We start from the raw sequence: 23,707 nt of genomic DNA, 5'->3' as shown, positions 1-23,707 counted from the left end.
ACTCCTTGAGACCACTTCCAAGGACTTGGGACCTTAGATGAAACCGGCCCCAGGTCCACATGGCAACGCGAAGCTGCACAGCCACAAAAAATGTTGTACTGCACTATGTAAAAAAAAAAAAAAAAAAAAAAAAGCCTAAATAACATATAAACAATAAATGTATGACTACTCTTATGGCAACACTACACGCTCAGCCGCGTGGGAGCGGTGGGCTTTAACGCTGGGACCTTTAAATTTTAAAATTCTCGTACACCAGGCACGTCATTTAACTCTCCAAGGCCAGGCGTACGTGAAACCGTTGTAACCTAAAAACGATAAATTTGAGCCCACATCACGATTTGAATCGAGGAAACCCCCTTAACCCTGACGATAACACCGCCGTCTCATCTATCTCTAAGGCTGAACTCTTCTCTCAAACTTTCTGTAAAAACTCCACTCTGGACGATTCTGGGCATATTCCTCCTACTCATCCCTCCTCCGACTCCTTTATGCCTGTTATTAAAGATTCTTAAGAATGAAGTTTTCTATGCCCTCTCTGGCCTCAGCTCTCAAAAACCTTATGGACCTCATGGAGTGCCTCCTATTGTCCTTAAAAACTGTGCTTCCGTGCCGACACCCTGCCTGGTCAAACTCTTTCGCCTCTGCCTGTCAACATCTACCTTTCCTTCATGCTGGAAGTATACCTTCATACAGCCTGTGCCTAAGAAGGATGACCGTTCCAATCCCTATAAACTACCGCCCTATAGCTTTACTTTCCTGTCTATCTAAAGCTTTTGAATCAATCCTTAACCGGAAGATTCAAAAGCAACTTTCCACTTCTGACCTTCTATCTGATCGCTAGTATGGGTTCCGCAAGGAGCGTTCTACTGGCGATCTTCTTACTCTCTTAACTGACTCTTGGTCAACCTCTCTTAGCCGTTTCGGTGAAACTTTCTCTGTTGCGCTAGACATATCGAAAGCTTTCGATAGAGTCTGACACAACTCTTTGCTTTTTAAACTGCCCTCTTTCGGATTCTAGCCTTCCCTCTTTTCCTTTATCTCCAGTTTCCTTTCCGGCCGTTCTATCTCTGCTGTGGTAGACGGTCACTGTTCTTTCCCTAAACCTATTAACAGTGGTGTTTCACAGGGCTCTCTCCTATCACCCACTCTCTTCCTGTTATTCATCAATGATCTTTCCATAACAAACTGTCCTATCCACTCCTACGCTAACGACTCCACTCTGCATTATTTAACTTCTTTCAACAGAAGACCCTCTCAACAGGAATTACAAGACTCCAGACTGAAGGCTGCAAAATGCTGAACCTCAGACCTTGCTATCATTTCCGATTGGGGCAAAAGGAACCTTGTGTCCTTCAATGCCTCAAAAACCCAGTTTATCCACCTATCAACTCGACACAATCTTCCAAACACCTTTCCCCAATTCTTCAACAACACTCAGCTGTCACCTTCTTCAACACTAAACATCTCCGGTCTATCCTTAACTCAAAATCTTAACTGGAAATTTCGCATCTCCTTTCTCACTAAATCAGCTTCCTCGAGGTTGGGCGTTCTGTATCGTCTCCGCAGTTCTTCTCCCCCGCACAGTTGCTATCCATATACAGGGGTCTTGTCCGCCCTCGTATGGAGTATGCATCTCACGTGTAGGGGGACTCCACTTACAAAGCTCTCTTGGACAGAGTGGAGTCTAAGGCTCTTCGTCTCATCAGCCCTCCTCCTCTTACTGATAGTCTTCTATCTCTTAAATTCCGCCGCCATGTTGCCTCTCTTTCAATCCTCTATCGATATTTTCGCGCAGACTGCTCTTCTGAACTTACTAACTGCATGCCACCCCCATCCCGCTGCCTCGCCACACATGACTTTCTACTCAAGCTCATCCCTTTACTGTCCAAATCCCTTTCGCACGAGTTAACCAGCTTTTTCACTCTTTCATCCCTCACGTTGGTAAACTATGGAACAATCTTCCTTCGTCTGTATTTCCTCCTGCCTACGACCTGATCTCTTTCAAGAGGAGGGTATCAGGACACCTCTCCTCCCGAAATTGACCTATCTTTCGGCCACTCCTCTTGACTCTTTTGTGGGAACACTGAGTAGCGGGCTTTTTTTTCACTATTGTTTCCTTTTTTTTGCCCTTGAGCTGTTTCCTCTAACGTAAAAAAAAATGAATCAGTAGCGAATGGAATGAAATTGTACGTACGAAATGGTGGACATGCCTAAGCCAAGAGTGCTATACCAAGACCAGCGGTGCAGCTTTGGACTATGGTACCAAGAATCTGCAATTCTCAACCTCCTGGATCTGTTCTTGGTCCCAGAACATTTGGGACAAAGACAACTCGTAGTCAAATCTGTCACTGCCAGTAGAACTCAAGTCGCCCAAGAATGGAATGATGCATATGAAATGGTGGACATATCCACACCAAAAGTGAATTATGACAAGCAACAAAGCCATGGTTAATGATAACGTAAAGCCTCTTTCACCAAAAGTGCTCTAGTCGCTGCGTCGCCAAGGGACCCACGGTACTTATGCAGACACAGCGTCCTTGCTGCTACGTCCCGGTGCTCAGCCCTTCACAGCACTAGTAATGGAACAGTGACCACCACTTTTAAAGATGGAGGACGTGATGAGTTACTCGGTTACTTTAAGATGCCCTACCCTTTAAATAAATGACGTCAATATAAACAACTGCCTGCGCCATGACGGGCTTGGGCCGATCACCAGCCAATTGAAAGCCTACCGGCACCATAAGCCAGCACGTAAAAAAAAAAATAATAATAATAAAATAAAAAATAAAATAAGGAGTTTGTGGCCAAGGGAGACAAAGTACTGAGACAAGAACCAAACATGATGTTCTCCCTTCTGCACGAACAAACAACGGCTTCAGAAAAAAGGCAGCCAGGCGTTGGCTTACACTAGGCCTTGGCTTACAACAATAAATAGAAAATATGCAGATGAGCGTAGACTCCTTCGACGCCATTGACAACAATGGCGCAGCGTGAAGCGCATCTAATGTATTTATCGTAAATAATTCAACTTAACAAATTTAACAAAGTTAACGTGTATCCTAATCTAACCTAACCTGACCTAACCTAACTAAATATTATAACCTGACCCTCCAGCTGCCAAATACCAGTGTTGTGCGCAATACCTGCTAAAAGTAGTGGCACTACCGCTGCCACTACTTCAGTCAAATTGTAGTGGCACTACCGCTACAGCTACTTTATTCTAAATGTAGTGCACTACCGCTACTACTGCCGCTACCGCTACTTGCGAACAATAAGTATTGAAAAAAACATAATTCTCTTTTATACATATAATTGTAACGTTCCACGTCCTTGACAGAGCATTGAGTAAGTCACTTTACACTTCCTGTACGTGAGGCTAGAAGATTCACTCACCTCTTTCTGCTGTGCTGGTTGATTCACCCAGTTTTTACCAGTTTCCAAGGCTTCGTGAGCCGTGATCAGAAATATCAACGAGTGACTAATCACTTACTGATACCTTAGAAGGTGTGTCCATGGCAGAGAAAGGCAGGAGTACAATTTCTTGACATTTATTGCGCCAAGCAGGAGGATACTGTACGTCTGACTCTCGTTGTTCCAAACACTATCCCATCCCTCGAGGCGGGCGAATGAAACCGTGACTGACAAGAGTGACGGGCCGCGGCTCAGCCCACTGAACTGTACACGTTTCATTCGCGTTTTTATCACGTACATAGTTGGTCCACCCCGAGTAGCGAGTAGTGACTATCCCTACCTAAAAATGTAGCGCCGCTACCGTTTTTCCCGCTCTTTCTAAAAAAGAGTGCCACTACCGCTACAGCTACTAAAAAAAGTAGCTTCGCTACGTAGCAGCGCTATTAGTATTGCCGCTACGCCCAACACTGCCAAATACAATGTGCTGGACTGTGCTCATAAACCTAATACATCAATATTATGAAATTTCTTTAGTTTTCAGGAAGCTATTAGTTACTGCACTGCATTCAGATCAATAAAATACAATACATAATGTCAGTATTAACTTCATGCGAGATGGCTACCCTTATTCTAATATCAGCACAATATATAATCATGCTGCTGATGTATGCTCTTTATTCACAAACAAAATACAAACACGGAATATATCAATATATACGTATACTTGTACGCAGTCTTTAGTAGATGAAATGACGAGTTTCGCAGGGGTGGAACGACGGTCCTATAAACAGCTCCATTGAAACATGAGGGAAGTGAGAACGCAGCGATACCTTATCCTCGCTGCGATCCCATGCGGGAGACGCACAGGATTCCCGCTGCAATGCACCGACCAAGACGCAGTGGTGAGGGACTTATCGTGTGAATGGTCGCTACCTTGTGACAGTTATCGTTGTGCCGCAGTGGCGGCGAAGCCCGAGTCACAAAGGCTTAATAACACCGATGGCGACTAGAATATAAATACTCCAATACAAGAAGGCTTTCAGGGTGTCGCAAGTTTACTTAACTTAGCCAAGTGTTGCCTCCTTAACTGGGAATTCATTCAAAAGAGGAGTGGCAACAAATAAACTTATACACAGCTGTTATCTCACGCACGCAGGTGGATCGCTTCGAGAACTTGGTGTCGGCGGTGGGCGAGGAGGGACGAGAGATAGACTACGTAAAGCTGGACGTGGAGCTTTCCGAGATCGACTTCCTGCAGGACATATTGTTCAATTCGCCGCACGTCCTCGCCAAGATCAAGCAGATTGCTATGGAGGTTCATGACGGGGCTGATAAAGGTAGTAACATGCCGAATTGTCTTTTAATTCGTTCATCATCGCACTGATTCCTCGTTTGTTGCCACTGACGAGAATGCTTTTGACTACTAAGAGCTGCTGCAGATATTGTTGTTATATATGCAATTTATATATGCAATCCATATTATCTCCTTTACTCAAATCATCTCATTCCTCGCAGGTCTTGGCCAGACGACCACTCATCAGGTGTTCTGGCCGTACTTTATGCTCATGAGGTGTATGGGTTTCAAGCTGATCAGCAGTCGGAACGCAGGAGCCTGGAGGGAGGTGGTGTGGGCGAGGGATTTCTGAGGTGCAGCGTACAAGGAAGACCACTTTTGAGAAGGTTGTGGCCCCTTTCACACAGGGCCACTTAGCAGCGATTCTCAGCAACGCTGCAGCAGCGCTACTCAAGCGCGTCGGTGGCGCTGCTAACGCGCATCAATTTAAGCTGCTAACGCGCGTCGGTGGTGCTGCTAACGCCCTACTCAAGTTTAGAAGCACTGCTGAGAAGCGCTAGTAAAGCCCCTTTCAGATTTTAATTATGTACAGCAGGGTTGGCGGTTTAAACCAGTGGTGTCAAACTCAAAACCTTTCGAGGGCCAATTCATACTCTGAAGTGCCGTCATGGGGGCCAACAAGGGTAGAAAATACATTGACAAGATTGAAGTTACCGTGATACCGCGGGCCATTTATGACTTCCGCGGGCCACGAGTTTGACACCCCTGGTTTAAACCAAAAACAAAATCAATAAAACCAGTGTTTTTTGTGTATCTTTGTAGTTTCATCAGGTATTGTGGTTTTAATTATGTGGTTTTAAATTTTTAATTATGCACAGTCATTTTACTAATACCAGGATGAAAACATCAACTGGTAAACTCAGATCTCTATGCAAATGCAGTAACTTCAGAATAACTGAAAACATCATTTTGGAACAATATATCTAAATAAATAAGTGAATTAATATATTTACCACATCACACTGTCGTGTGTGGACTGTAAATTGTACATACGTACAGTCTGTGTATGCTTAGGCGGCCATTGTTGTTCTGAGTCATAATAACAGCGCCCCTAACTCCGGGGAGCGCGATGCAGCGGCAGTATGCAGTGCAGGATATAGCCATGAAAGCTCTCTCTCTCTCTCTCTCTCTCTCTCTCTCTCTCTCTCTCTCTCTCTCTCTCTCTCTCTCTCTCTCTCTCTCTCTCTCTCTCTCTCTCTCTCTCTCTCTCTCTCTCTCTCTCTCTCTCTCTCTCTCTCTCTTACAGCTGTTTTTGAAGTATGCAACTGGAAAATTAGAAGAGGTCTTTCATGTTTTACTACTCTTTAGCATTCCAATTAAAAAGCATGTTAGAGAAGCTGCATTTTGCGTCTTTTACAGATTGTATGAAGATCAAGTGAATATACATGTATTGCTAAATCCATCTCTAAATCTATATATATAATTTCTTTTCAAACTCATATATGTATATATGGACAGAATTACAGGAATAAAAATACTGGAAATGTGGATTAAACAAAAAAAACATGGTTTAAACCAAAAAAAAACTGGTTTAAACCAAAAAAATGGTTGAAACCAAAAAAAACATGGGTTTTTTTTTAAACATTGTTTTTTTTTTCAAACCCTGGTTACTAACCTTCAGAGAATAAGGCGATCTGCCACTTGTCAAACCAATATCCAGCGGCGATTTGCAAGGAAATGAGGCTTCAAGGGGCGATACAGATCATACGAACACGAACCTTTAGTGACATGAATAAGCACGCATTTCAATGTGATGATCCAGGCGTCTCTATGATGCAGTGGTTAAACTGCTGAACTACGAATCTGCGGGTCTGGGCTCGAATTCCGGCCTGAACGGTCGGCACGTAGCTCACCCAGCTTTCCATCCTTCCTCTCGGGATGGGATGGTCGTTAAATGGGTACCTGGGGAAACCTGGGGACGGTAAACTGTGGTGATCCGATTGTTGCACTGTATGGCTCTATGTTCCCGGTGGGTTCTTACTAACCACAGCATCAAGGGCCAATGATACGAAGATGAGCACCGTGGCCACGCGCAGCTAACAGCGTATGCCCACAACTTTACCTTTACCTTTCGGCTCATAGGTAACCTCTCGCGGCCTACACCAGGCAAAGAAGTCCAATTATTCCAGTCGAAAAGATGTTTCTTTAGGCTTATGGCTTTACAGTATGTGAAATGTTCTAACCTTCAACCTCTCTGCCTGGTGTAGGCCGCGAGAGGCAAGGAGTTGGAAGGTGAAGGCCAAGATGGGACCATACGCTATTAGCTGCGCGTGGCCGCGGGGCTCATCTCCTTACCATTGTTGGCCCTTGAGCCTGAGCTCATGAACCCTAGACACAGAGCCAGTGCAATATCCGGGTTATCACAGTTTCCCAAAGAACCCATTTATCGACCATCCCGAATGGAAAGACGAACCGTTGGGTGGGTTGCGCGCCGACTACCCAGGTCAGGATTCAATCCCAGGCTCGCAGATTGGTAGTGAGGCACAGTAACCACTGCACCACGGACCAGCAGAAGCTTCAGAAGGGTAACGCTGAAACGTCACCACCGCGCCATGCGTTACCACATCACTCCCACGTTAGTCTGTGTCGCACATCCTGCCGCGATACAACACGGGGCTCTGTAAACTTCCACCCACGGTAAGTAAAGTTGTGGCTGCAACACTAAGCGCCTTTACAGCGCCCCCCCCTCCCCTTCGCTTACCATCATCACCCTTATCAGATGTTCTTAGTCAATTGCCTGGTATGGTCTGCCCTGAATTATACAGTTACCGGATTACTATGCTTGTTCATCAATTATCACACGGCCACCACTCAAATGGTAACTCATCAAGATTACGATACAAAGATTTCCACAATAGTTATAACAAGAAAATGAGTAAATCCATCACAGGAATCCAGATATACAGGTCTTCAAGGTTTGTGACTGGGTGGTGGTTTTCGTCAACTTAATCTCGCGAAGAAAGCCAAGAAAGCAAGGGCCACTCCAAAATATGAAGAAATATGAAAAGTAAAAAAAAAAAAAATAGGCCTACCCCACAATAATTAACAACGCCCATTCTCACTCGTATTCGCTTACTTTCATGCCATCGCTACAATCAGCTAGGACAGAAAAGTAAATTTCATCCCAGAATATGATATGAAACTAATCTAAAACATACCCCATTTACAATTAGCAGCGCCCATTTCTTTTTTTTTTTATTCGCTCGTTTTCATCTCTATCCTTCATTCATTTAATGGGTAGGCGGTGGCTGAATGGATAGCAAGACGGCCCCGCGTTCAGGAGGACGCGAGTTCAATCCCCCGCCGAGTGGCTTAAAACTACCCACATGCTGTCCAGAAGACCACCTATCAACCCGGACTCTAGATTCTAGGATCAAAGATGAGCTCCGGGAGGGCAGCATGAGCCAATGCAAGATGGCGCCACTATAAAACACTCGCCTGCGCCGGAACGGGCTGGGCCAACCATCAGGACCCACCGGGAAGAAGCCTTGGACCGACCATCAGGATCCACCGGGAAGAAGCCTACCGGCGCAATAGGCCACAACGTAAAAAAATAAAAATAAATAAATAAATAAAATAAAAAAAAAATAATTCCATGGTGAAGCGGTTGGCACGCCTAGGTACGAATCCGCAGGCCTGGGTTCGAATCCCGGCCTGGGTAGTCAGCACGCAGCCCACCCAACTATTCGTCCTCAGTCAGGCTGCTCGGTAAATGGGTACCACGGAAAACTTGGCGAAGATAAACTGTGGCAACCCGGATGTCACACTGGAGCTGTCTCGGGGAAATGAATAATTATTTCTTTCCACAGGCTCGAGTTTACGTGACGGAGACGAGAAATGAGGCCACGCGAAGCTCTCTCCCATCATTTATGTGGTCAATAACTTTGGGGGAGAACTCTATACGTGAGTGAGTGACTAATGATTTTAAAAGACGGAGAAAATATGTGTTATAGGCACCTTATCACTTCCCACCCGACTCATTCTCTCTCACGCCGCAGACGCAACATGACGTTCTCCACAGCGGTCGTGACAAAATACAAGGGGCTGACAGCAGTGGCGGTGACGGCGGCGCTCCTGATGTTGCTAGCTTATGCACTGTGAGTATTCCTTGATTTCCTTTGTCAGGGATGCTTGTTACTTCACCTCCCTCGTCCAATTATACTGCCCTCCCTTCCTACATGACGGTATATTCCTTTTTCTTTCCTTCGCGCCTACTATTACTCTTTCCTTCCTCATATCAGCCAAATACCCTTCCTATCTCCATGAGAATATTTTCCTTTCCTGCCGGACACTATGGGTCGTAGGTTAAAACTTCAGGTCATTTCGGGGAGGGTTACAGCAATTGCCCCACACTGCTTGCTTGGGCACTGTGGTGATGCTAGGGGGGGGGGGGGGGGAATAAGCTTTGTCAGGGTACAACTAATAGACCCTTACAGTATGGATGTATCTATGTATCATGGTCGTGTTATATCACTGAAGTACGCAAGCCTGTTCACCATGTAATCATCAAGGTCTGATCACGCTCTGAACTCGAGTCGAGATCGCCAGACAATACCTCTAATGAGCTTTGGAGCTCAGGGATCTTTGGGAACGGCTGGAACCTCTCACCCACATCTACCCGGGAGGTGGGACACAACCCTCGACTGACACACGGTGCCCATTCACTCCAGCCTCCTGAAGTGAACAGGGGCCATGGCCCGTATGTGGTGTGTGTGTGTGTGTGTGTGTGTGTGTGTGTGTGTGTGTGTGTGTGTGTTATTATTATTATTATTATTATTATTATTATTATTATTATTATTATTATTATTATTATTATTATTATTATTATTACTACTACTATTATTATTATTATTATTATTATTATTATTATTATTATTATTATTATTATTATTATTATTATTATTATTATTATTATTATTATTATTATTATTATTATTATTATTATTATTATTATTATCATTAAAATACTCAAATACTCACCAACGCAATTATATCCTTGTCGCCATATTATTTTTTTTTATTACGATTATTATTATTATTATTATTATTATTATTATTATTATTATTATTATTATTAAGTAGTAGTAGTAGTAGTAGTAGTAGTAGTAGTAGTAGTAGTAGTAGTAGTTGTTGTTGTTGTAGTAATAGCATTAGTATCGTTACTATTATAACTAAGTGAATATTCCCGCATGTGTAGCATAACGGGGCGGCGGCTCCTGTCACATAGGATGCTGAGGTCCTGAAAGTCTCCCCTCAACTGATATTTAGCCGGACACTCGTAAGAACGGTCACGTGGCGCTCTGGAAAACCCTCGTGGAGTGATTTGCTGCGGTGTTGTAACGGGACAAGCACAATAAGGACAAGGGGAACCGGACACAGAGGAGGGGGAGTGTTGCGACAGTCTGATCAGAAGGAAAAGTGGGAGTAAAAAGTAATAATACATGTGAGGTAAAAATGTCGCTAATATAAATTCAGTGGAAAGAGGGAATCTGGACTACGTGGTAAAAAAAAAAAAAGATAATTTCAGAAATAATCCAAGATAAGACAAAAGCAACTTTATAAATAAAATTAAAAAAAGACCAGGTGAACTTTATGATGAAAAAAAATGAAAAAGCAACGTAAAATTAGAAAAAAATGAAGGAAATAATAAAATATTTGGAAGGGAAATCATTTTTGCTTCATGCAAATGTTTGAGAAATAACCTTAGAAAATTTACACTAGATAGAGAGGAAAGAATGAATTGTATGGACTTTAGGGGAAAAATGTAACTATAGGTGATGTTAAATAAAATATGCGTAAAATAATCCAAACAAAAGAAGAAATGGAAAGTCAATTTAAATGGGAAAGGAGCACCCATACAGAGTTAGTATACAAATTAAAAATAGAAGAAAAAGGATCAGCCGAATGAAAATGTAAAATAAAAAAATGCTGAAAGTCTAAATGATTGAAATACACACAGAGTTATGCTGAGGCTGAGATGACAAGAGAGAGAGAGAGAGAGAGAGAGAGAGAGAGAGAGAGAGAGAGAGAGAGAGAGAGAGAGAGAGAGAGAGAGAGAGAGAGAGAAAAGACAGTGAACATCCATTTTTTTTTATACAGTGCTGTCCTAAAATGGAAAACAAAGTGCAGGCCCTGAACATTTCATAAAAGTAATAAATAACTGGTAATAATATAAATACATTTGTGGAAGACGAAATATAGAGTGGAAAATAGAAAATACGGTAAATACAGAAGCGGAAGCGGGAAAATAAAAAAGTGAAAGGCTCAGTAGGAATACATAGGTGAAAAATAAATAAAAAGAAAAACAGAAAAATAGAAAAAAATTAAAATGGAATAGAAAAAAATAGGTAATAGATCTAAAATACGCTAAATAAGTAAGTGGAATGGAGAAAAAAAAGTAGAAGACTGAATAAAAGTAAATAAGTGAAAAAAGATGTAAATAAAAATGTGAATAAATATGTAAGTGGAAAACAGAAAAAAAGGGAAGATCCTGTAAATAACAACACCAATAAAGAACAAGTAACAACCACGTCTCTCTCAGTCTCTCTCTATCTCTGGAAATGACGTGTGGAATAATGATTGATGCACACTTGTCATCGCAAATATTGTCAGCACAGGAAAGTTAATGCAGAAAAAAAAATTACAAGAAAGTGAAAGACTGACCGATTCGAACCTGTTGAGTGTACCGTGCAGAGTCAGGGTGAGATCAAGTCCTTCAAAGGGTTAGTTAGAGAAGGGTTTGCATGAGGGTGGGTGGGGGGGGGGGGGGAATCGTCTCTCTCTCTCTCTCTCTCTCACACACACACACACACACACACAGGTTGCTTTGAGAATGCCCTGTAAAGGATTTTTTTTATATTTCAGATCACACACGTCGTCCTCCGTCTTCAAGGATTCAGGTAAGTTGTCAATCACCACCTTCATCGTCATCACAATCATCATCATCATTATCATCATCAGCGTGTTAAAGGTGGCCTTATTCTACGCTTATTTTCAGCTTTCGGTCTCCTTATCCACAGAGGAAAATGTCATGCGATTAGATACAGCCAAATGAGAACACTTTTATGGCCCCGAGAGGCAGCTGCTACACGCGATACAGAATGCTCGCCAATTTGTATGTAACATTTGCGCACGGGAATGTTTATTAATCCATACAGGACGGAAGTTCATTTTTTCACAACTCAAATTTTCCAGTTCTTGATTTTTTTTTCTAATTGGAGTAGTGTGTAATACATTCATTGGTAATATTTTCCTGTGCCTTTCCCTGTGCTAGTAAAGGTCCTCTTGAATAGATACGGTGAGAAAGTTACCAAAGGAAAGAGGTAGGTTGATAAACAGTAAAGTATCATGTTAAAAGTAAACTCTCCAAATTCACAAGGAAGAGAGGTAGGTAGATAAACAGGTAGATATCAAGTCCTACGTAAACTGTTAATCGAGACCTCTCCAAATTACCAAGGGAGAGGTAGGTAGATAAACAGGTAGATATCAAGTCCTACGTAAACTGTTAATCGAGACTTCTCCAAATTACCAAGGGAGAGGTACGTAGATAAACAGGTAAATATCAAGTCCTACGTAAACTGTTAATCGAGACCTCTCCAAATTACCAAGGGAGAGGTAGGTAGATAAACAGGTAGGTATCAAGTCCTACGTAAACTGTTAATCGAGACCTCTCCAAATTACCAAGAGAGAGGTAGGTAGATAAACAGGTAGATATCAAGTCCTACGTAAACTGTTAATTGAGACCTCTCCAAATTACCAAGGGAGAGGTAGGTAGATAAACAGGTAGATATCAAGTCCTACGTAACATGTTAATCGAGACCTCTCCAAATTACCAAGGGAGAGGTAGGTAGATAAACAGGTAGATATCAAGTCCTACGTAACATGTTAATCGAGACCTCTCCAAATTACCAAGGGAGAGGTAGGTAGATAAACAGGTAGATATCAAGTCCTACGTAACATGTTAATCGAGACCTCTCCAAATTACCAAGGGAGAGGTAGGTAGATAAACAGGTAGATATCAAGTCCTACGTAAACTGTTAATCGAGACCTCTCCAAATTACCAAGGGAGAGAGGTAGGTAGATTAATGGGTAAGCATCAAATACCACGTAAACTATGAATCAAGACACCTCTCCAAACCGCCAAAGAAGAGAGGTAGGTAGATACAAAGGTAGGCATCAAATGTTACGTAAACTCTAAACTACCGCCGCAAAGTCACACCTAAACTCAGGAGGTTGGAAGCTTATCTCACGGTGCCATGAACGCCTTAATCCCGGGCAATATAATGATTTAAGCTGCTAACGGAAGAGTGATAACAGATTACCACAATTCACAGAGTACGGGTGATCCCCCTGCTCAATCACTGCCGCGTTATCTCTGCGAGTCCGTCTAGAGTCTAAAAGTAAAACGAATGTGTGTCTAGACTCTAGACACACATTCGTTTTGAGGAATATATTATACTCTGCTCTCATGACCGTCCCCTTCCTCAGTAAGTGCAAATCATTGGCCATTCCACAGGCGAGCAGCAACACATCTCCTATTCGGGGGTCATGTGACTGGTGCTTGCTGGGGAAGGTGAAATCTATTGGTATTTGCAGGGCTGGCGAAGGTGGGTGGGACTTTGGATGGTATTCTCAGACGCTTCCGCCTCTAGCCTCACCTAATTCCAAAGGCCAAAAAGGAGATCAATCGGGTTTTAATGTGTTCTTATTGGTTCACGGTACAGAAGAAAAGGCAGACTACCAGCAGGGTCATAAAACTACCCATGGAAGTGACGAAAACTCCTACGAAAGCCTTGTCAAATGTGTGAACTTCGGCGCCGAAATGTTTGAGAATGTGACACTTTTACCCTCGACGTTAAATGAACCCTTCGTGTCTCTGCCAAGGTTCCTGCGCCCAGTGTTATGTGCTAAGGAATCCGAATCATTCTTGCCGTTCCTTCACGCTCGGGGAACTTCCCAAGACTCAAAGGGATAAAGTTAAGGAATATAACATAGATTATTTTTTATTTTTTTGTGTCTAATATGGAAATTTATGAACGACTCTCTCTCTCTCTCTCTCTCTCTCTCTCTCTCTCTCCTTCTTTTTCTTCTTCTTCTTCTTGTTCTTCTTGTTCTTCTCCTCCTCCTCCTCCTCCTCCTCCTCCTCCTCCTCCTCCTCCTCCTCTTTCTTTCTCTCCCTCTTCCTCTTCCCCTTCCTTCTCCTCCTCAGCACCACGTGTCCTCGGGGATGCCTCACGCTGCCACATTCCGGGACTAGCGAGCATCGAGCAGTACCAGGAATACCTGCACCACAAAGAGACAATCTGCACCCGCCTGGTCAGTGCGGGGTGACGGCTCCTCTCCCTCCCACCTGTCCCTTGTCAACGCTCTAGAGTCAGGAACATTTCACTCCTCCCTCCTCCTCCCTTCTGAAATCTAGGCGTCACTACTTCAGAGGCACACAAACGACACTCCCCCCTCCACTGCCTAAGACACACCACACTCCTCCCCTCACTCCTCACTCCCCTCCAGTGCCTCACAGATACGACACTCCTTGTATCTATCAGACGGGTCTTGACGAGGAAGAAAATCGCCCCCGCCCTCGAGTGCCACTATTTCTTTGAACTTCGTTGATGTGCCTTTCTCCACACATTGGCATTTAGCACGCAGCAGCCCGAACTGTTGAATAACTTTGACAAGCAATCCCATTCTGTATTGCCAAGGTTTCTTTGATCTTTGCCGACGCATATTTCTACACACTTTGCAGATGCAGCAATTAATAGTCTTTGACCAAACAAGTTTATCAAACCATCAAATAACTTCATATGTTTAAAGGAGAATAATGAAGATTTATCTTTGTGTCCAACTGATTTATCAATTGATTAATTAATTAATTAATTGGTGCCGCGGTAGTAGGGGCCATAAGACCCCGTATTGTATAACCAAAAAGATGACGAAATGTAGTGAATGAAGGTTCATAAATGCGTTGAATCATTTTACTCACTAATGAGTACAAATTTCCTGCAGCACCCTTTCGGAGGGAAGCCGCCGGCGCCGGAAGCTGGAATGAAGATGGTTTGTCTGGACAGCAGGTTCAACATCAAACCCGGAGACTGTGTTGTCTTCTCCTTCGGCGTCGGCAACGAGTGGTCCTTCGAGGATGAGTTCGATAACTTCGGATGTAAAGTAAGCCCTCTTTCGTGTTATCAGTTCCTAAGTTTTAGTGAAAAGTAAGTTAAGTTCTTTACCTTCAGGTTCATCATCCGTGGTCTGGTGGTCAGCACACCTAGCCATGAGTGAGCGGGCCCGAGTTCGACCCCTGCCCATGGCTGTAGGTGCCCCGCTCTCTCAGCTGTTCATTCTCCCTTTCGGACTGATCGATAAATAGGTACCTGAGGGAACCTGAGGAAGGTACCCTGTGGTAACCCAGATGTCACACTGGCCCTTGGGTAATGGTTTCTTATCCACTAGAGGTTGAGGACCTAATGAGACAGAGATGAGCACCGAAGCTGGGCGCAGCTTTACTGACTTTTAACTACAAATGCACAGTAAAATGCCCTTTAACTCGTTTACTTAAGTTGAATGCAAAAAAGTGCATTCCCGGGTTACAATAAGTCGAGATGAAAATATATATATATATATATATATATATATATATATATATATATATATATATATAAATATATATATATATATATATATATATATATATATATATATAGGGTGGTCCAAAAAATCATATGTTTGTATACATCTTCTCCACAAGGTTTATTTTAGTCCATTTGGTACAAAATACATACCATAAAAAAAATTGGAGCATTTAAAGCATATTTAGAGGTCAATCCAATATCCTCTATTTTTATTCAGGCCATAATAAGGATTTCGGGGGCTAGATAAAATAATAAAAACATTATTTTCATTCAGCAAAATACAATTATAAGATTCACAAAATATAAACTAAATCACTCTAGAACACTAATACACATTCTTTATTGGTACCCCTTCTTCATTATAGCAGCTTTGCTTGCTGTTGGTAATTTCCCGCGATGAGCAGCAACAACCTGTAGGATGTACTGCTTTTGGTCCTCATTTTGCGTTACAGACTCATTATAGCGTTCAATAAGAGCCATTGCCGGTTAAGATTCGTTTTAGGTCCGTGCCAGTATCTCATTACCTACCTTATGAAACATCAGTATCTCTTCATATATCTTTTCTACAAACCTTCAACAGTCATGGAAACGCTTTGAAAATCCAATTCAAGGACTTTTTTTTTACTCTTGAAAATATGGGATAATGTTTACGAAAGCGTCGCCTCCTCTGGTGCTGGCCGCGGCGACTCTGCAGCCGGTGTTGCGAGAAATACCTCCTCGCTGAAATAAGTCACATATACATGTGGGGGGGTCCAGGGGGGGCGTAGCCCCCCCTGGTTAGAAGGGGGGGTCGAGGGGTCGCAGCCCCCCCGTTAGTAGGTCGTAAAGTTCGGTTGGAGTAGTTTAAATATGCTCCCCGACCCTAAGCCCTCTGCGAGCTATTTTACGGATGCGGCGGCTGCAGCGTCGCCGCGGCCAGCACCAGAGGAGGCGACGCGCTTTCGTAAACATTATCCCCTATTTTCAAGAGTAAAAAAAAAGTCCTTGAATTGGATTTTCAAAGCGTTTCCATGACTGTTGAAGGTTTGTAGAAAAAATATATGAAGAGCTAGTGATGTTTCATAAAGTAGATTATGAGATACTGGCACGGACCTAATACGAATCTTTACCCAATTGCCCTCTCTGCAATGTCATTCACCACCTTCATACTTCTGGCACGATCTCTCATTGTGATTAACACTTCATCGTCTTTCCATGTTTTGGGATTCTTACTCAAGAACAGTTATGCTCTTTCCTTGCCATCCTGTGCAAGAACATCAAAAATATGCAATGTACGCTCAGTAACAAATGATGCAACATTACTAATAGGAGTTTCATCAGATAGGACAATACGCCTTGGAAAGTTTTCCTTCTTTGGGCACTGCAGGTTTTGTACCATATTCCTCTTCGTTTCAGTATCGATCCTGTCATCAAATAAGCTTAGACCGATAAGATGTTCTGATAGATACCATGCAGAGATTTTGGCTGATTGCTGCATGTGCTGCTTGTGCAACTCGCTCATGAGGATACTCCTTTAAAACCATTAGTTGCAAATCGTTGAATGGAGCTCGAACAGCCATTGGTGCTTCATGCCAGTATCTCACATAAATTATGCTCACAAACAAAGCCAGTTGTGTGATATTGTTTTGTTCCCGTGTTGATAATGAGAATTGATGCTTGAACAGATAGATTTTGAGAGCATAGAGTCCTTTTGCCATCCACCTTGCATGATGTGTAGGACCAGGGGCTCGGAAGGAAACCTTACTTCTTGGCAGTCCACCAAGAAACAAAAGCGCTAATTCTAGAAATTCCTTATAACCATCTCATGGCTGATTATCCTGTAGGGCTACTGGTAAATATTCAAGCAACTCCTTCCTTAATATTTGAAGCATTGGGTCCTCAAACATGTTTTCCGGAGCTGGAATGAAGTCATTGAGCGAAATGGTCCGCCACTGCCTCTTGAAGCGCTTGAACAAAATAGTCTCAGGACTTCCAGTTGAATCAAAGATCAAACTGAAGACATCTCCTAGCATAATTTCGAGCACATGGTGTCTACATGCTATCCGAACAAGCTGCTGTTCCAATCCTTTTTCAATGAGAACACATGCTCCACGATGTAATCCTGCATTGGAAGCAGGTGTTTTTTTTTTTTTTTTACGTCTTGGCCTATTGCGCCGGTAGGCTTCTTCCCGGTGGATCCTGATGGTCGGTCCAAGGCTTCTTCCCGGTGGGGCCTGATGGTCGGCCCAGCCCGTTCTGGTGCAGACGAGTGTTTATAGTGGCGCCATCTTGCATTGGCTCATGCTGCCCTCCCGGAGCTCATCTTTAATCCTAAAATCTAGAGTCCGGGTTGATAGGTGGTCTTCTGGACAGCATGTGGGTAGTTTTAAGCCACTCGGCGGCGGCTGAAAAATCCCAGCTTGGTGGCACCGGTCGGGGATTGAACTCGCGTCCTCCTGAACGCGGGGCCGTCTCGCTATCTGTTCAGCCACCGCCTCCCCAAGTGGTATCAAATACAAGTCCTTTGACCAGTTTCTCAACATTCCACGATTTAATTGCTTCTAAACATGTTTCGGCCTGTGCTTCTCCAGTTTCTCGCTCTTTTTTGGGTACCCCAAGCAACTTCTCTTGTCCATTATATGTCACCACAATGGCAATGCGACAAGCAGTTGTCTTCTGTACATCAGGGAGAAGTTTTCCGTCCCAATGTAGTAGAAGAGGTTCATCTGGAGAAAATGATTTTCGGTCAGTCTCAGCTGCTTGCATACGCCCACTTGCTCTGTACCGTCGAATCGTACTCCTAGAAAACGACATATCTGCCAGATGATGTCCAAGAGCTTGTGCTTCAGCTACACCTACAAACGCAGCATTTCTGTCTGATAAATTGGTACGGTCCATGGCTTCAATGACTTCTGGTGACTTGACAATATCAGTTTTTTTCTAGAACGTATGGCAGGTGGTGCTCCAGACGAAGATGGAATGGAAGCTGATGGCTGATACTCCTCATCTGATGAGGAAGATGAAGAAGAAGGATGATAATGGAGTACTTGTCCTGTTTTATTAAATTCTTCCCTTGCTTCATATCTAGACTTTGCCATGGACTCTTTTTCCTTTCTCTGTTGCCTCCTGCTTTCAAGTGAAGCTAATTCTTTATCAACACCAGCCATGCTACATAACTGAACACTTTCCCGCTGCATACAATACAAGTAAAATATGCAAAATGGATTGACCTCTAAATATTAACGAATATGTATGAAATTTTATATATCTTATCTATGCACCCAATGGACAATTCTAAGGCTTGTGGAGGCAAAATATTACTACTTTTACTTTTCACCATATAGTTTTGGACCACCCTAATATATATATATATATATATATATATATATATATATATATATATATATATATATATATATATATATATATATATATATATATATATATATATATATATATATATATATATATATATATATATATATATATATATATATATATATATATATATATATATATATATATATATATATATATATATATATATATATATATATATATATATATATATATATATAAGTTTTTTGCTTGAATTTATCATTAGCTCAGTTTAGAAGAAAACTAAATTTTCAACTATCCTGTTCTTGTTAATAAAGTGTTTATTACATTTGGATGCAAAGTAAGTACTCTACTACACGTGCATCGCTTCTCAAGTTCGGATGCAAAGTTCTCTCTTAATTTCTCATTTTTAAACTTGGAGTAATAAGGATTTTTTTTTCCATTATTTCTTACGTTTGGTAGCAAAGCCATTTTTTTCCAATTCAGGTGATAATATAATATTTTTTTTCTAAATCACAAATCCCTGTACCCTTACCTCCCCCCCTGCCCCCCAACAGGTGTACGCCTACGACCCCACCATGGGCAAGGAGGACCACCAACGATCCCCCAACGTCAGGTTCTTCGCCACGGGAATCGCCAACTACAAGGGCACCAAGAAGGTCGGGATGGGCAAAAAATGGATGATGCGACCGGTGAGGAAAGCGACGTGTTCGTAATGCAACGTTTCGTAAAATGTGAACGAAATGCAAGATATGTCAAAAACTTAACTGATAAAACAATAAACAATAATAATAATAATAAAAATAATGATAATAATAATAATAATAATAATAATAATAATAATAATAATAATAATAATAATAATAATAATAATAATAATAATAATAATAATAATAATAATAATAATAAACAAACACAATAAAAATAGTGAGTGGCTGAACCCGTTTCGTGAGGAGATGCCAAAACCTAATCAAGCTTCACACCTGCTGTCACACGCGCGCAGGTGGACCGCTTCGAGAACTTGGTGCGGATGGTGGGCGAGGAGGGGCGCGAGATCGACTTTGTGAAGCTGGACGTGGAGCTTTCCGAGATCGACTTCCTGCAGGACATGTTGTTCAACTCGCCGCACGTCCTCGCCAAGATCAAGCAGCTCGCGATTGAGATCCACGACGGGCCGTTTAAGGGTAAGATTTTAATTAAAACCAAGAGCCAGGTCAAGGACAAAAGGTATACAATTAAAACTGGTAAACGATATAAAAAAAGGTACCCACAGCACACTGTTCCGACGAAGACAGACGGTAATGCAAAAAAAATGATGTATTACTTCCAGAGATAAGGCGACAAGAAGCCTGATACCAGACGCAACGGGTGTGAGCCTTCGCGTCCTCACTTTTTGTACACCATACAATCATAAGGACAAATTCACACACACACACACACACACACACACACACACACACACACACACACACACACACACACATTTGACCCCTGCGCCAACTTTTGACCCCTGGGGCAACTTCTGATTCCTGCCTCCGTGATCTCTTGGTCTGCGTGCCTGGCTACCACTCCGTAGGAACGGGTTCGAATCCCGGCCCGGGCAACCGGCGTGCAGCTCACCGAGCTGTTCATCCTCCCTTTCGGGCTGCTCGATATATGGGTACCTGGGGAAATCTGGGGAAGGTAAACTATAGCAATCCCGGATTTCACATTGGCCCGTGTCCTGGGGTAGTTGGTTCTTACCTACTACAGGCTCAAAGGGCCAACGGATCGGAAATGAGCACCGCAGCCACGCGCAGCAATAGCGTATGCACCCACCTTTACCTTTTCAGAATAATCACCTAAGCCCCGTGTCATACGGACATTTTTCCGGCATCTTTTGGTATTTAAATACCATCTGATGGCGGTACGGGCATCTCTTGGTATAACATAGCAAACGGGGAGTCGCGCATGACAATGCTCTTGCCGCCAACACGTGCACCTATGTTTACACTGGAGCAGACGACACCACACACACCACCAAACGGACTACACGAGTCTCGTTACTTTCAGAGAAAAAAAGAGAAATGGCTAATGCTGGTTGGTCAAGAGATGATGTAGCATCTGTATGTGATATGTTAAGAGAAAACAAGTGCTTGTGGGATATATATATATATATATATATATATATATATATATATATATATATATATATATATATATATATATATATATATATATTACAGAAAAGGAGACAGTTCAAGGGCGTGAAAAAAAATAATGAAAAAAAGCCCGCTACTTACTGCTACCGAATAGAGTACATAGGAGTGGCCAAAAAGAGAGGTCACTTTCGGGAGGAGAGGTGTCCTGATACCCTCCTCTTGAAAGAGTTCAAGGCTTAACAACCAGCACTAGCTCAAAGTCACTGGAACACAATAACTTCTTTAGTTTTTTTTTTTCACCCTTGGGATGCTAGTCACACACAGTCACTTCCCCGTGGCTCAAATTCAGTTATTGGAAAATTGCGTGTAATGGGTTTTTTTTTTTTTTCATATGCTTGGAAAATTGAGTGTAGTAATGTTTTTTTTTTCATATGCAATCACACACATTGACTTATCTATCACCATTACTAATTACCAGCTGCAACTAACTGTATGCAACGCTAGTTTATTGCCGCAATGGTTTAAAAATGTGTCTATTTTAGTAAATGGTAGCAGCTAATCACAAAGTATTTCCTTATGATAGTAACAAGTTCCTATCAGCACTAGCTCATAGGTTCAATGATTGAAAATGTTTGTCTACTCCACATGTATAATACAATTTATACATCATAAACCAAGTCGATAAACCATGCATTTCTTTTTAACCTTCTTGGTACTGCATTCTGGGTTATGGGTACGTGACCAACACTGAAAAACTTCAACGGGTACATAAGAATAAAAAGGTTGAGAACCCCTGGATTAGACCATTCCCAACAAGACGACGTCGTTTCGGCGCCATTGTTTGTTTTGGTTGCGGGAAGACGCCAATGGAAGATGCTCGTAGCCGATTTGATCGTAATTTAGCTAGCCTTCTGTTAGTTCATCAAGTTTTATAAGTGTTCATTAGCCTTTGGGAGAGAATATTCACCTAATAATTCCCCTCTCTCTCTGGCAGGTGACTTCAGCCAGACGAGCACGCACCAGGTGTTCTGGCCGTACTTCATGTTCCTGCGGTGCGCGGGCTTCCGGGTGATCCACACCAGGGAGACGTGGGGCTGGCGGGAGGTGGTGTGGGCGAGGTCATACTAAGGGGCTGAAGTAGACACTCGGTAGATGAGTTTTGTCAATGGGCTTTTTTTTCTTTTTGTAGGGTTCCCAAGTATCAACAGGGATTCACAACATGGCTTCCGTAACAAAAGAGCCTGCCTATCAAACCTATTGACCTTTTATAATGACCTCTTCTCAGTTTATGACGTAACCAAATCATTGGACATAGTCTATCTTGATTTCCAGAAAGCGTTTGATAAAGTCCACATCATAAATTACTTTATAAATTAAAGCAAATAGGTATTAACGGTCAAGTAAACCAATAGATCACGAATTGGTTGAGCAACAGACAACAAAGAGCGGTGATTGACGGATTTAACTCAGAGTGGGCGCCGGTCATTAGTGGCGTCCCTCAGGGCTCGGTTCTTGGCCCAGTGCTCTTCATTATTTACATCAACGATGTGGATGTTGGACTCAATAATCGCATTAGTAAATTTGCAGACGACACAAAGATTGGTAACTCGGTTCTCACTGACGAAGACAGGCAAACCCTCCAAGAGAATTTGCACAAAATTTCAGCTTGGTCGGATAGATGGGAGATGCCCTTTAACGTAGACAAGTGCCAGGTTCTTCAAGTTGAAACAAGAAATAAGAAGTTCGATTACGAAATGCGCGGCGTTAAACTCAAAAGCGTTCAATGCGTTAAGGACCTGGGGGTCAAAATCGCGTCAAACCTCAAATTCTCACAGCAATGCATCGATGCAGCAAATAAAGCGAACAGAATGTTGGGCTTCATTAAAAGAAACTTTTTATTCAAGAATAAAGATGTAATACTTCCGCTCTACAATAGTTTAGTCAGACCCCACTTGGAATATGCGGTACAGTTTTGGTCTCCCCACCATGCAAAGGACATTGCTAAACTAGAAGGTGTTCAGCGTCGGGCAACAAAAATGATCCCTTCCTTGCGCAACAAATCCTACGAAGAAACTTTTTAACATGTTCTCTCTTGAGAAACGTCGCCTCCGAGGAAAACTGATCGAATGTTTTAAAATACTTAATGGTTTCACGAATGTAGACAGATCAACATTGTTTATGATTGATGACACTTTGCGAACGAGGAACAATGGCATAAAACTCAAATGTAGACAAGTAAATTCAGACTGCACCAAATTTTTCTTCACCAACGTTGTAGTGCGAGAATTGAATAAGCTCCCACCTTCAGTGGTCCAGTAGGCGGTGGCCGAAGTGATAGCGTACTGGACCCACATTCGCCGCGTGATGGACGACGCGGGTTCGAATCCTCACGCTACTACTCGGATTTTTCGGTCACCGCCGAGTGGCTTAAAACTACCACATGTCCAGTCCCAGACCACCCCCGTCAACCTGGACTAGAGGAAGCAATCCAAAAAATCAATCAAGGGGTCAGGGGGAGCCAATGTAGATAAATGCAAGCAACAACAACTATAAACCACTGCCTGCTGGGCTGGGCCGACCATCACCCCCCTGGCCCCATTCTTGGGCCTTGGGCCAGGCCCCCACGGGAAGATACCTACCTGCGCAATAGGCAAATAACAAAAAGTGTAACACGATTGACTCCTTTAAAAACAAGCTCGACCGTCACTACTTTGAACTCAATATTAACTAGAGTAAAGATGCAACGTTTTGGAGCCATCTGATTAATGTAGAATCACTTAGGTTTAAGGACAGGCTACCTAGTCTGGACCATGGGGTCTGTGTGGTTTGATTTTCTATGTAAATCTATGTAAACC

The 23,707-nt window shown here is 42.5% G+C and overlaps 2 protein-coding genes across 5 annotated transcripts in view; both read left to right on the top strand.

Moving 5' to 3' along the window:
- The window catches only part of LOC126998844 (uncharacterized), a 30,273-nt gene extending 24,024 nt beyond the window's left edge, over positions 1-6,249 (top strand). For both annotated transcript variants that reach the window (XM_050860994.1, XM_050860993.1), the window contains 2 exons: positions 4,568-4,748; positions 4,927-6,249. In XM_050860994.1, the coding sequence (XP_050716951.1) occupies positions 4,568-4,748; positions 4,927-5,057 (312 nt within the window). In that variant the 3' untranslated portion in view covers positions 5,058-6,249. The remainder of the gene's footprint in view (positions 1-4,567; positions 4,749-4,926) is intronic.
- A 67-nt stretch (positions 6,250-6,316) lies between these two features.
- LOC126998846 (probable methyltransferase-like protein 24) lies at positions 6,317-23,163 on the top strand. Of its 3 annotated transcripts, XM_050860997.1 has the most exons (9): positions 6,317-7,402; positions 8,575-8,668; positions 8,764-8,862; positions 11,630-11,664; positions 13,974-14,080; positions 14,771-14,929; positions 19,269-19,403; positions 19,715-19,895; positions 21,847-23,163. In XM_050860997.1, exons 3-9 carry the CDS (start codon positions 8,771-8,773, stop codon positions 21,978-21,980), a joined length of 843 nt encoding a protein of 280 aa, XP_050716954.1. In that variant the 5' UTR covers positions 6,317-7,402; positions 8,575-8,668; positions 8,764-8,770; the 3' UTR covers positions 21,981-23,163. The 3 variants fall into 3 exon arrangements, with proteins under 3 accessions (XP_050716954.1, XP_050716956.1, XP_050716955.1); XM_050860999.1 differs by lacking the exon at positions 8,575-8,668; XM_050860998.1 differs by lacking the exon at positions 6,317-7,402 and having other exon boundaries at positions 8,033-8,668.
- The last annotated feature ends 544 nt before the right edge of the window (positions 23,164-23,707 follow it).

This window comes from Eriocheir sinensis, chromosome 15, assembly GCF_024679095.1.
Source record: "Eriocheir sinensis breed Jianghai 21 chromosome 15, ASM2467909v1, whole genome shotgun sequence".
In the NCBI taxonomy this organism is placed as follows: domain Eukaryota; kingdom Metazoa; phylum Arthropoda; class Malacostraca; order Decapoda; family Varunidae; genus Eriocheir; species Eriocheir sinensis.
Note: the sequence above shows the minus strand (reverse complement) of the source record. Positions and strands in the feature narration are given on the sequence as shown.

Excerpts from the sequence above, each read along its gene's own strand:
- LOC126998846 (XM_050860999.1), top strand. The coding sequence starts at position 8,771 with ATGACGTTCTCCACAGCGGTCGTGACAAAATACAAGGGGCTGACAGCA. Across the intron at positions 8,863-11,629 it reads ATGTTGCTAGCTTATGCACT|ATCACACACGTCGTCCTCCG; the intron begins GTGAGTATTCCT and ends TTTATATTTCAG. Across the intron at positions 14,930-19,268 it reads TCGATAACTTCGGATGTAAA|GTGTACGCCTACGACCCCAC; the intron begins GTAAGCCCTCTT and ends GCCCCCCAACAG.